Here is a 12,236-nt window from a genome sequence, read left to right on the forward strand (position 1 = left end):
ATTTCCAGGCATCCAACTGCTCATGTGCTTTGTTGAAAAATAGCTCATTTACGGTAGTTCATGTAAGGTCTGGATAAGTAGCATTTCTACATCCTCACACTGGACTGGTGGTGGGAAAGTGTCCCTCCATGATCTGCTGGCATCTCAGATGTTTATTGCTTATCAGGAAAGGTCCATATGCATCCATGTGGTTTTCCTGAAGAAGTAGTACTTGAAGCGCATTAAAATAAGCCAATCATTTTACAACACTAGGATATGTGTTTTTAAATCCTGTCGTCAGCGCGGAGACTATCCACAAACCCCTCCTAACTTATTGATGTCTGATGGTCACTCCCTGACCGTGGATCTGCTGCAGCTGATATTGCACTGTATGCTGTTTATACAGATTAAACAGACAGGTGAGCGTAAAGCTCACTATATTTCTCGGATAAGTCCCTATTTTGCGCTGAACTCTCCTACAGTTTTACTTGGAACTTGAAATCTATAAAAGAAATGGGCATAGTTGAAAAAAGGCATAAGGTTCAACCTTCCTTATCTGTTGCTGGATTATTTATAACCCACAATGGCATTGGTTATTAGAAAAGCATCCAGGTTTTTAATGCTGAAATAGTGTCGGCCATTACTACCTCTTGTGGTCGGCATACTACAGTCTGACTGCTCTAACTGTAAAGACCCCTTTCCTAATTAGTTGCCAGAATCGCCTTTACTCCACATCTATTGAATGTCTCCTAAGGCATTTTTTTTCTAAATTTATTGTGTTAATTTTTTTTCTCACCTCTCATTATATAAGGGGCTTTCCATCACATGTATGGTGGTAATTTACCATAATTGTCCACATTTGAATGGCTCTGGTTTCCCAATTTCCTTTTTAAAATGTGGAGCCAAAGCTGGATCCAATATCAAAGGGAATCTGACAGCAGAATGCCACCCCAAGCTATTTCTATGCGCATGTAGCTTTCATAGACAAGCCCAGCAATACCTTTACATGGCCGGTCCGTGCCTCTGTTACTGATGCAAATGGCTACTGTATATTTGAAGCCTCTGTCATTTTGACTCACCCTATTTCCCCCAATGTCTGACGTCAAGCAGTGTATTGCACAAGGCCTTAGAGTAGTTGTGTTCTAGCCAGGAGTATGCATATTGCATACTTGCGGTCACGTAACCACCATTCCCTTCATGGACATCGGTGAATCCTCACATCGTGCTGGGAACACTCACACGTCTGCAGTCACATGTCCGTTTAACCCCTTTAACAATGATCCAGTGATGGGTGAAAACCATAACCATAGTTGAACACTGAGTGAACAGTTAGTTCCTTAACCCCTATGCGACCTTTACCGTACCCATACTTCACAGAAGGGAAGGGGTTCCCAACCTTTCACGTATCAGTACGTCATGGCGATCTGGGGGTCCAGGAGCTAGATCCAGCTGTCAGAGCCAGGACCACCACTTTCATTTTAAGCTCCTATATCCCTGCGATTGATATCGATCCCACCATTTAGAAGGCAGGCAGAGGGATGCGGCTCCCTCTCCGGTTCTATCGGCTTCCCCGCGACATCATCGCTAATCTAGATCATTGCCTTGTCAACCAGAGGTTGGCATGAGGACATCCAGGTTACAGGAAGCCTGTTAGACCATGCTCGGAGCATGGTCTAAGAGGCTTCTGTCAGTGCAGCACTGACAGGTAGAATGCATTGTAATGCTGGTGCGCTGGATTGCTTTATACCAGCAATCAGAGTGAAAAATGTTAACGTTCCATAGAGGGACAAAGTAAAAAAAAATAATTATTGTAAAAATATTTTAAAATGAACAAAAATTACAGCAATAAATACATATTTTTGTAAAAAAAAAAAAATAGCATACCATGAGGCCTCTTTCATACATCACACATTCCACATTACTATTGCGTTATATTCCCTCTCGTCAGCTGCTCATACACTCTTCTGTCAGCCATCACTCAGACTGTGACGCATATATAAGTTCAAACCACATGTTCCACATACGACGGTATGAATACATGTGTACTAACCCAAATTATTGTAATTATCAATGCATTGAAAACTATTAAATTTAATATCTTAATATTTCATTGAATATTCCCTAAATACACATAACCTAACACTTTGTAAACCAGTCTATAGATAGGACTCATAATATAATTGGGCATGAGTTGTAGCTATACTTGGTGCAGGGGTTGCAACTGAATCCGAACCTTGAAACTTGACTGACTCAATTGAAGTAAATGGGTGAAAAACTCTAAAAAGCCGCACAAAGAATTGACATGCCGCAGAAAAAAAACGCACTGCAAAAACTCAAGGAAAATTGCTGATCATGTGCACAACACTTCAGGATCCTCATTGCATTGGCTGGTATAAGGATTCCATAACGGTTTTGCCCATTTCCTCTCGGAAAAAAACACTGCGAAAAGGCACCAAAAAGCATTGTGTGCTCATAGCCTAAGGCTTTACCGTACACTATTGTAATGGAAATGTGGCATGCATAGCATTAATATCTGACCAGTGAATATAATTGAATGGAAGAAAACACATTTTTTGTAGTGCAGGCCTTTCGAATTCTAAGAGACCGTTCTAGATGTTATGGACCAGTAGTGATGTATTGTAGGAACAGTAGACAGCAACTTAAAATAAACAACCTAGCAACAGGGAATGTTATATTTTATTTAAAAATAAGGTTCCCCTTCCTAGTGACTGATAGGAAAAACTTTGATGTTTCCCAAGTAGGCACTGCAGGCCCTCTTACTATCCCAGTAGACAGATCAGGGCCTCCTGCTTGACCAATAGTCACAATAGGCATGTCTTGATTCTGTGCTCACATTTTCTCACCTTGTAGTACCCTTGTAGTCAAAGCATACCTCTATCCCACACACTACCCTTCCCATTAGTCAGAAGGTTGAACTTTAGTACTGACTTGTAGTCCTGCTTTAAAATGGTAAAAAAAATATTCTTGAATGTATTTGTAGTGACGTGGAGCCGGAGTGGTCGGAGAGAGTGGATCATAATGGAGAACTGTTTTATCTTGAGTTGAGTGAAGGAGAGGAAGAAGCAATTTTACCTCTGAATCCAGGAGTAAACCATGTCAGATTCTGTGAAAATGTAGCCGAAGTTATTTCAGAAAATGCCAAGAAAAATAGAAGTGAACCACGTTTTAAAAAACTTGCAAAAATTTTGAGCAACAAGCACATTAGCAAGAAGAGGCTTTCTAGACTAAATGGACCAACAGGGCCTACTTCTATCCTCAAACGCCAGCCCAGCATCAAAACTGGAATGCTTACCCATCAACAATATAAGGATATTTGTCTATATGTCAATCCAAACCGGATTCTTCACAGTGCACCATATGAGAAGCTCTGCCTGCTCCAGAGACTGATCGGGATTGTTCATCAGTCTTCAAAGAACAGCAAGAGACTGGAAAAGCAAAGTGCTCCTGATCCTCCACATCGGTGGAGTGTTCCTGAGAAGCTGGTTGTTCATGGTTTTATTCCAGAAAGTCCATCTATTCGCTGTGGTCAAATCCTTATTGGTAAGAGAGCATATCATATCTACTCTAGCGTAAACCTGGCCATACATGTTGGATAACTGTAGGTCGTTTGTTCATCTGTGTTCTCTATGGGAAGTCCAGTCATCTCTCTCTAGAAGAGAATCAAAGTACCTACAAACATATAGTGGGCCAGTCTCGCCGAAAACAGTGGGTTAGGCTGACTTTGTTTGAAAGGACTCGGTCCGCACAGGATGATTGTTCAAACTAAGTGTTCCCGCTCGGTGCTTCACACCAGGGCTAATCATTTAAGTGCACCTTCACACCTGCCTGTTTTTCCTCTACATCCCTTCTTCTTTGATTGACATCTCTGGCATTAGAGAGTGAGAGGGAAAACCATCAGGTGGGAAGGTGTATATCAATGGTTAACCCCACCATGAAGCACCGAGAGCCTGTACTTGCCCTGAACGGTCATTCTGTGCTGACACACCCCTTAATGTGTTTGAGTGCCCTAATTTTTGAAGTATAGCCATTTTAGGCCATTTCTGTATATAGTTTAATCCTAATTCTTTGCATGCTACCATGGCATTATGGGCTCTAAAATTGGTGTTACACCAGTAGACTGCATGATTGTCAGCAGGTGACAAAATGGATAACTATTGTAATCCAAAGATATTCTGTATATAACTTCCTAGACACACTGTATATGCACATATGTATATAGTTTTATCCATAATTACATTTCAGCAGACATACTCTTCCTCTTGGTCTGTGGCGTCCTGCTCCTCAGCCGTTCCTTACACTGCTGCTCCCATCCTCCTGCACTCGCACAATGTAAATTCCTTTGATGCGGTTGTCTCACCATGACAATCCCTTTTCAGTTTGATGCCGGCCTGGCCATCAGCTGGTTGATGCATACCCATTCAGATACCCCCAGTAATCAGCTGTCAGTGTGGTCTCATTACATACTGTTCTCTGAATAGCAGACTGCCAGGTAGTATATGGCCAATCCAGGTCTATTAGATTGGAAGCCAAGTTCAAGTCCCTAAAAACTTATGTATTATTGGGTGTTCCTCGAGGCAACCTCATTTACTGGAAATCCCTGTGAGCCAGAAATCCTAGTATGAATCTGATGCAGTAGACATTTCCTGTATAATAATTGTAGTGACTGTAAGACCTTGCCATGCCCTGAAATCTCTTCTATAAAGACATGTTGTTCCGATGTCCAGTATGGAGGCCTCCTCTCCACTTGTATGGGCCTTCAACATTGGCAGTGTTGGAGCAGCATCTGTAACCTGCACCATTGTGTGAACCAGTTCCCTAGTGTATACCCATCTCCAGGATTTTTGCTTCTACATTGTTATTCTTCTTCTTTTAATAGGGGATGCTCTTATTGCGGTGAATGATGTAGAAGTCAACACAGAGAATATAGAGCGGGTGCTGTCTTGTATCCCGGGGCCCATGCAGGTAAAGTCTGCTCGCTTCCCATTTCTATACTCCTTTTGCAGAATGAAAATTATTTCACTTTTTTCTGGAAATATTCACATTTTTTAGCCACACAGAGAGAGAGAACCAAAAATTGCAGTGAATTATGAACTATTTTTTTTTTTGGTGAGTGGGGCGTGGAAGGGGGGCTTCTTTCTACACTTAATGGAGGTGCAAGAAAACTTCTGTCAGCATTCATCTTTTTATTATGAGTATACAGTCATGACCAAAAATTTTGAGACTGACACATTTTTTTCACAAATTTTGTTTCTTCAATGTTTTTAGATCTATTAGACAAGTCTATGGTTAGTGAAGTACAGTTATCAGCATTTAATAAGTGGTTACACTCGGGGACAAATCCATCAAGTATAAGGCTTAATATTTACAGTGTTGACCTTTTATCTTTCAAAACTTTTGCAGTTCCCTCCGACATGCATCTCTTCACTTTTTATGGCATGACCATAGATTCTACCCAGATATTTTTTGGGTAGTTGGAGGCTTACGGCAAATTTATTTGCCGCAAATTGAGTACTTCAAATAATTGTACGAAGCTGGCAAATTCTAATTTCAAAACATACGCTCGTCTCTACCAGCGAGTATCGTGCACAGGTCCGAAGTTGTACGCACGATACTCAGTGTATTGGACTGTTGCCTTGTCAACCTGATTTCCCAGCTTAGAGTGTGACCTAACCATGCCTAATCTGAGATTAACATTAGGACATATGACGGGCTTATAATGTTTGTGTGTTACATCTTGGTTTGTAGAAATGAAGTCTTCCATAAAGGACCTGTCCACTATAAAGTATAGATTTATACATATATTATCTACTGCTTCTTTACAAAAAGGTGAAACTGACCTTTGAAACAACGGTGTTCGATGCTCAGATTCCATCTCCAACTATGAATCCTGTGCCACAGCCACCGATGGGCAACATGACAAAGTTGATCTGGGGCGAAGAACATACCAACCACCAGAAAGTCTTGGAAGAGATGCCTCATATAGCAATGTACTTGTCACTCCGACTCGACTCTGACAATTCAAAAGAAGAGGTAAGTGACTTTATACTAAAGTGATTTATTATTTAGAGGATAGACAGTGAAAGTTTCAGGTACAGGCCGATTTCACTTCTCCTGAGCTATTGACAGATTCCCTTTAATTCCAAAATAACCAATTGCTAGAAGGCTATGGCTCACTTTGAGCATGAAAGTGTCTTATAAACTCAGGATGAACGTTCCTATACCTTCTGCTCAAAGTAAGAGAATGGTGGCAGAAAAAATGTGAACTTGGGAAATGTAGTGTGGCTACTGATCTATGTCTGTAGTCTATGGGTGGTAGGGAACATGAGTCTGCTGCTAGCAGTAACCTCAGGTCCCCGAGTCGCTTATTCTTATGTGATGTCAACTATTTGGCAGATGCATAACAGATCCATTACATTGTTGGAATATGGCCTGATATCTGACCTGTGAGGTGTCTGCCACGAGTCCATTCTGCTGCGTTGGATCCCAAGGGTTGACCTCTGCCTACCTGATCTTCTATGGCATATCTACTCTTTTCCTGGATGACCCATTGCTGATCTAACATACATACTCTCCTGGGTTTATGGGCTAAGGGCATCCTCACTTGTTAGTGATGCTTTGATGAAATTGGAGAATTTACATTTCCTCTGAAAAGAAACCTAGGACCTAGCATCGGGTCAAAACTCGCCAGAATTTGCTGTTAGTGTAGTCCCATTTCTCTGAATGTTTTTTTTATTTTCCTTCAAATCCAATGTGCTGTGCTGTTCAAGAGATATGGGCCTTTTAATTAAGTTCTAGTTTTTAGTGTTTAACAAGTGGGTGTGGTTCACAGATTCTCTGGGGGCGTGCTTACACTGCTCTGCTTATTTGATTGTGAGCCACTCCCTCTTGGTGAAAGTAACACTAAACAAAAAGAACTATTGCGGTGAACTATTTAACAACCGATAAATAAGTGATCCCCTACTGAGGCGATCACTCGTTTAACAGTTCTTTAACCTTAAAGGGGTTGTACATTACTAGGACAACCGCTTAATGATATAAATGTTTGGCCCCGATAAAATAAAAAAGCTAATACTCTCCTCCCATGCCGGCGCCGTTCCCGCAATGTCTGCACTCGCTTCCCCTTCTCTCCCATGCTATTGTTGTGACACGTGACCCTGGCGCCCAATCAGCTCTGATGTCTCTGTCTCCGCCTCCTGTCGAATTTAACATGAAGAGGAAGTCCGGCTGTAGCTGATCTCTGACTTCCTGTTCATGTTCAATTCGAAAGGAGGCGGGGACAGTGACGCCAGAGCTGATTGGGTGCCAGGGTCACATGTCACAACAGCAGCATGGGAGCCCCGGGAGAGCGAGTGCCAACACCACGGGGACAGCACCAGCTCAGGAGGGGGGTATAGGCTTTTTTTATTTTATCGGGGCCAAGCGTGCCATATGACAAGTTGTTGTCCAAGTAGTGGACAACTTCTTTAACATTAGCCAATCTAATGTAATGTCTATGGCCAGCCCTACTGAATGCTCAATAGCCCCAAACCAGTTTTATGCATTGGCTGGATGGCTCCAGATACAGTGGGTCATACAGTCATTTAGTGAGGCCGCTGCTCGCTGGTGGGAGCATAGGATGTCAGCGGCAGGCACAATGAGGGCCATCAGTCCAGTAAGAGCAGGGGAAGCATTTGGCACTTTAGGGTCCAAGCACATTAGGCAGATGCCAGCCGATCGTTTAGCTTGGCGAGCGCTCCTGTGTTCTCTATGGGCCAGTCTCTGCCGGACCTGTCCAGCTGCATCTTATCTCGGGGAAAACAAAAGGATCGTCCATCTGATATCGGACACGCCAGATCCTTATCTCCCCCAACAACCAATTGTCCGAGGGTCCTAGACATTAGTGTTGGGTATGGGAGGTCTACAGTGATGACGGTCTGACTTGTCCTCCCTGCCGATGGACCTCCCAATAGACATGTGTGATCTAATAAAGATTAAGCAGTCGATTCTCAACAACTGTGCCAGTATCGGCAGCCCTAGAGCTTGGTGTTCTCATGTTCCATAGCTGCTGACAGACTCCTTCCAACAAATGTGATGCTCGGCAGATATGCCAAGTTTGGGTCTCAAGTTCAGCCAGAATTCTGCAGCGTTTTGATCAGTAAATCTTCTCCACAGTCGCTGTCCTGTAGACGATAATGTAACCTAAAGATGGCCAGCTCCAGTACATTATAACTTAATGGGGAATTCCCATTTCCAAGATCGTATCCCAATATGTATTATGTGTAATAATATTAGCAAATACCTCCAAATAAAATGGAAGTATAGTTCTTCTGATTTGCAGGGCGTTTTAGTAGCTTAGGTATCCATGGATATGGCCACTACTCGTTAACTAACGGTCACTGTATCAATGGTTGTAAGCATGGATACCTAGGGTACTGCAATGCCCTGTAGGGTAAGAGACACAATGTATCAGAAGAACTATACTACAATTCTAATTGGAGGTATTTGCTAATATTCCTGTTATTATTACACCTGTTACATGTTGGGATAGGATCTTGTAGATGGGAATACCTTTTTAAGGTGCTTGTAGATCTCGGCGTGCTGCCAACTCCCTGTTACATCTTATTCTCTCTCTTGTTGTTGCCTAGAGACCGGTTTCTGGCATTTTCATTGACATAATGTATCTTTTGTGCTTCCTTCCTTTTTTCCATTTTCTTTTTGTTTTATATAAAGCTTGAGGGTCTGATGTAACAAACTGTTTCGCTGAGCTGAAATTCAGAGGCCTAATTAAATTAGATTAGAAGAATCCGCTTTGACCGTCTCCTTTGTAGAAGAGAGAATCTTTGCGCCGTTCTTAGATTCAGGGTTTTTTTCACAATTTTTTAGCATGCTTTTAACGACTATGAAGCTAGCACCATCTATTTTTGCTGTTTTGAATATAATGTTAAGATTTCCTGTGATTTTATTTATTTTTTTTATTATTGAGAATAGCTGGAGTAATTTTGGAAAAATAGGTCTTTTGTTGACCGGCTGCAGCAGTTGCATGATTACTACAGTGCGAATGACCATTGCAGCCAATCACTGGGCTTAGTGGACATGTAATGGCACATATCTATGAAGAACTTGGCACTCAATTGATGTAGGAAAAGGATGATTTATTTTCAGTGAACATATGACATTTCGGTCTCAGTTTAGACCTTCTTCAGATGTACTGATTGCCATAGAACAATATTGGACTCCCCATGCTGAAACTATACCGGATATAGTCATCTGGAAAGTGGGAATACCACTACCGGTATGGCACCTATAGAGGTCAGCATGCCTATGGCTACCTTTAGTGGTATTCCCACTTTCCAGATGACTGTACCCGGTATAGTTTCAGCATGGAGTCCTATATTGTCCTATGGCGATCCATATATCTGAAGAAGGTCTAAACGTCAACTGTGTGCCAAGTTCTTCATAGATACCATACTATGGATTGGCCATCGGCTGTCAGGAATGCCGCGCTCTCCTGCTACAGATGGCACATGACTGCTGAGCCCAGCCGTGACATGACCGCTGCTGTCTGTCAAAGCCCGAGGGCAGCGGCATAGAAGCATTGCTGGGCGAGTATAGCTAAACAATAGTAAACAACACTGATCACAGAAAATCTGTCTGACCGTACTGAGGGCAGAGTGTGATCTTCTGAAGCTTGTTATTCAATGTTAGGTCTTATTACAGGTTATATATGTAGAAATGGTTTAAAGGGGTTGTCTTACCTTAGTAAAATTGAGCAGTGCTTGTAAATACAACTAACCTTATACATTAAAAATCCTCTTTGACCTCAAGAATGGACGGATTTTTAGTTATTAGTTTATTGTTCGTTGCCGAGGTTACCGGCCACCTTTTGCAGTTTATAAAAGGTAGCTGGTTTCCTAGGCAAGACATGTAATGTACTTTTCTATAGAGCTTGTAAGTGAAGTCTGCTAGATGTGGCCAGCCTCAGCCCCCTGCTCTTCTCTGATGGTGCCTTGTAGAGGGCACAGTTCAGGCCAGGAGAGCAACCATGCTACTGGTCCGTACTGTCAATCAGGAGTACACCGGACCCTTTCTGCCTAGAAGCTGAGACGAAGGGGAGTGCTATACTCCTCAAGCAGAGAATGAGGCCACCCCTTTAAATGCCAATATTACTGACTAATCTGGTTGCTAATTATGTATTCCTGTCCTTTGGAAAGCTGGTTAATAATACGGCTCCCAGATCTCTGGGCAGTGAATCTGCTCAGTTCTATTGTCAGAAGGAATTTCTCCCCATGTTATGTGCTTGGGGCCAGTAGGAAAATGCTACCATAGGGGTCTATCTATCACACATAGATGTCTTATCTAACACCACTAGGCCAGGTAAGGCAACGTTCACACGTGTTTATGGCCTGGGCGTACTACAAGTACCATCCACCATTGTGCATGCTACTAGCTCACCGTCTGTGGAAGCCCCTCTACAACTTGGGGCCTCCGGTGCTGTGAAACGTGACCCTGGCGTTCCCCACGTGAAGGGATGTGCTGCCACACAGGCGATCAGCCCCGACAGCAATGAAATCCTCACTGCTACCAATCCCTTATTGTGGGGAATGGAAACTTCGCTTCGGGAAGAAGAACATGTGCCACTCATTGGATTGTTGTTTTAATTTTTCACTTCAGTAGTTTGGTAAAGTCGGGGAATATGCTGAGCACACAGAGCGGCCTATGGGGATTATCCAGTGGTGGAGGCAATGCCTTTGAAGTGGGTAAATCTGGTTTGAATCTTTACTATTTTGGTCCAAGCCACATCAATACCCTTGGAGACACGTGAAGAAATAGTCATATGCGGTCTGCAAAATGGAAGGTTTATTTTTGTAAAATAACACATGCATAATGTCTGAAATAATACAGTTGTCTATAGGTGTCTATAAATATAAGATGTAAGGGCGTAAAACGGAGCACAAAACTGGAAGTGAACCATTGTCTATGTCCTGGGCAAGTAGGACATACATCAGAAAAGTACCCGAACTTTCATAGTGTTGTGTGCTAAGAGTTTGTTCTGACTCCTTAAATAGGTTTCCGTGTTAGTGTGCAATGAAATAAATTCGACTCAATGAAATAAGGTTTCAAGACTCCTTAATGAAGCAAAATAAATGATTAAGGGCTACCCTCTCGTTCAGATGCCTGGGCTAGCCACACACATTGACAGATGGCTATCTTTCTGTCCCCTTTATATTTTATACAAAGTGTTCCATCTCTGCTCCTGACAGTAGGTCTCATAGGAGGCCAGCTTGGATGTCTCGATAGATATTCGCTAACCCCAAGGATCTGGCAACAAACCTCTTTAGTCTAGTACCCGCTTTACACAGTACAGTCATGGGCAAAAGTTTTGAGAATCGCACACATTTTTTTGTATTTTTTTTTTTTTTGGCTCAGTGATTTTAGATTTTTTACTCAGGTGTTTTAGTGCTATACTAAAGTACAAATATAAGTAATTCACAAGTTTTTATGAATAAAGTTTTTGTGCAAAGGTGCAATATTTAAAATGTTGTAACTTATTTTTCAAGACTTCTGCAATTTGCCTTGGCATGCTGGATGCCAGCATCTGGGCCAGAAGGGATTGGGATCTGGGAGGATTTCCTGGCCAAGGGCCTCAGATTTCATCCCCCCTGAACTTAGTTCAGTCTCCAAACTTTTGACCATGGCTGCATGGGCCAGGAGTCTTTGCCTGGGGATACTTTCTTGTGTTCTAAGTGCGGAAATTACTTTGGTGTCCTTGTGTATTGTAGCCTTGTGGCATGGCTGAAAATGTGCTAACTGCTCTTCATTTAATAGCAGGAAATTGTCTACCAGTATCCGGTGTCGGAAGCCTCGCAGAAGCTGAAAAGTATACGAGGATTATTTCTAACACTAAGTGATATGCTGCAAAATGTAACGGGAGCCTCTATTGTTAGGTAATTGAAATTGGCGGAATCTATTTTCTTATGTCTGGGATAGATGGTGATCCTCACTGTGGCCACCACTGGGGCTGACCTTTCACACAGTCAGGACTTCCAGGAGCAAACTTCTGCTTCAGATTGGCCTGTGAATGTGCTATAACGCATAAGGAAGCTGATGTGCAGTGCATAGTGTCCAGATTAAGGAGGTATATGATTAGGAACTCTGATGTCCACGGGTTCTGAAGATCTTCCATAGTTGCTGGTATGAGGCCGAGCAGCAGGACGCTGCCCGGCCACGCTCTGTGCTTGTTAGTAATTCCTCCACAG

At 42.5% G+C, this 12,236-nt stretch overlaps 1 protein-coding gene across 3 annotated transcripts in view; it reads left to right on the forward strand.

Moving 5' to 3' along the window:
• Positions 1-12,236, forward strand: part of INTU (inturned planar cell polarity protein) — a 148,816-nt gene that overhangs the window by 104,547 nt on the left and 32,033 nt on the right. For 2 of the 3 annotated variants that reach the window (XM_069743932.1, XM_069743930.1), the window contains exons 2-5: positions 2,981-3,540; positions 4,877-4,962; positions 5,827-6,030; positions 11,806-11,924. In XM_069743932.1, the coding sequence (XP_069600033.1) occupies positions 2,981-3,540; positions 4,877-4,962; positions 5,827-6,030; positions 11,806-11,924 (969 nt within the window). The remainder of the gene's footprint in view (positions 1-2,980; positions 3,541-4,876; positions 4,963-5,826; positions 6,031-11,805; positions 11,925-12,236) is intronic. The other variant, XM_069743931.1, reaches the window with a different exon arrangement.

Source organism: Ranitomeya imitator, chromosome 1 (assembly GCF_032444005.1).
Source record: "Ranitomeya imitator isolate aRanImi1 chromosome 1, aRanImi1.pri, whole genome shotgun sequence".
In the NCBI taxonomy this organism is placed as follows: domain Eukaryota; kingdom Metazoa; phylum Chordata; class Amphibia; order Anura; family Dendrobatidae; genus Ranitomeya; species Ranitomeya imitator.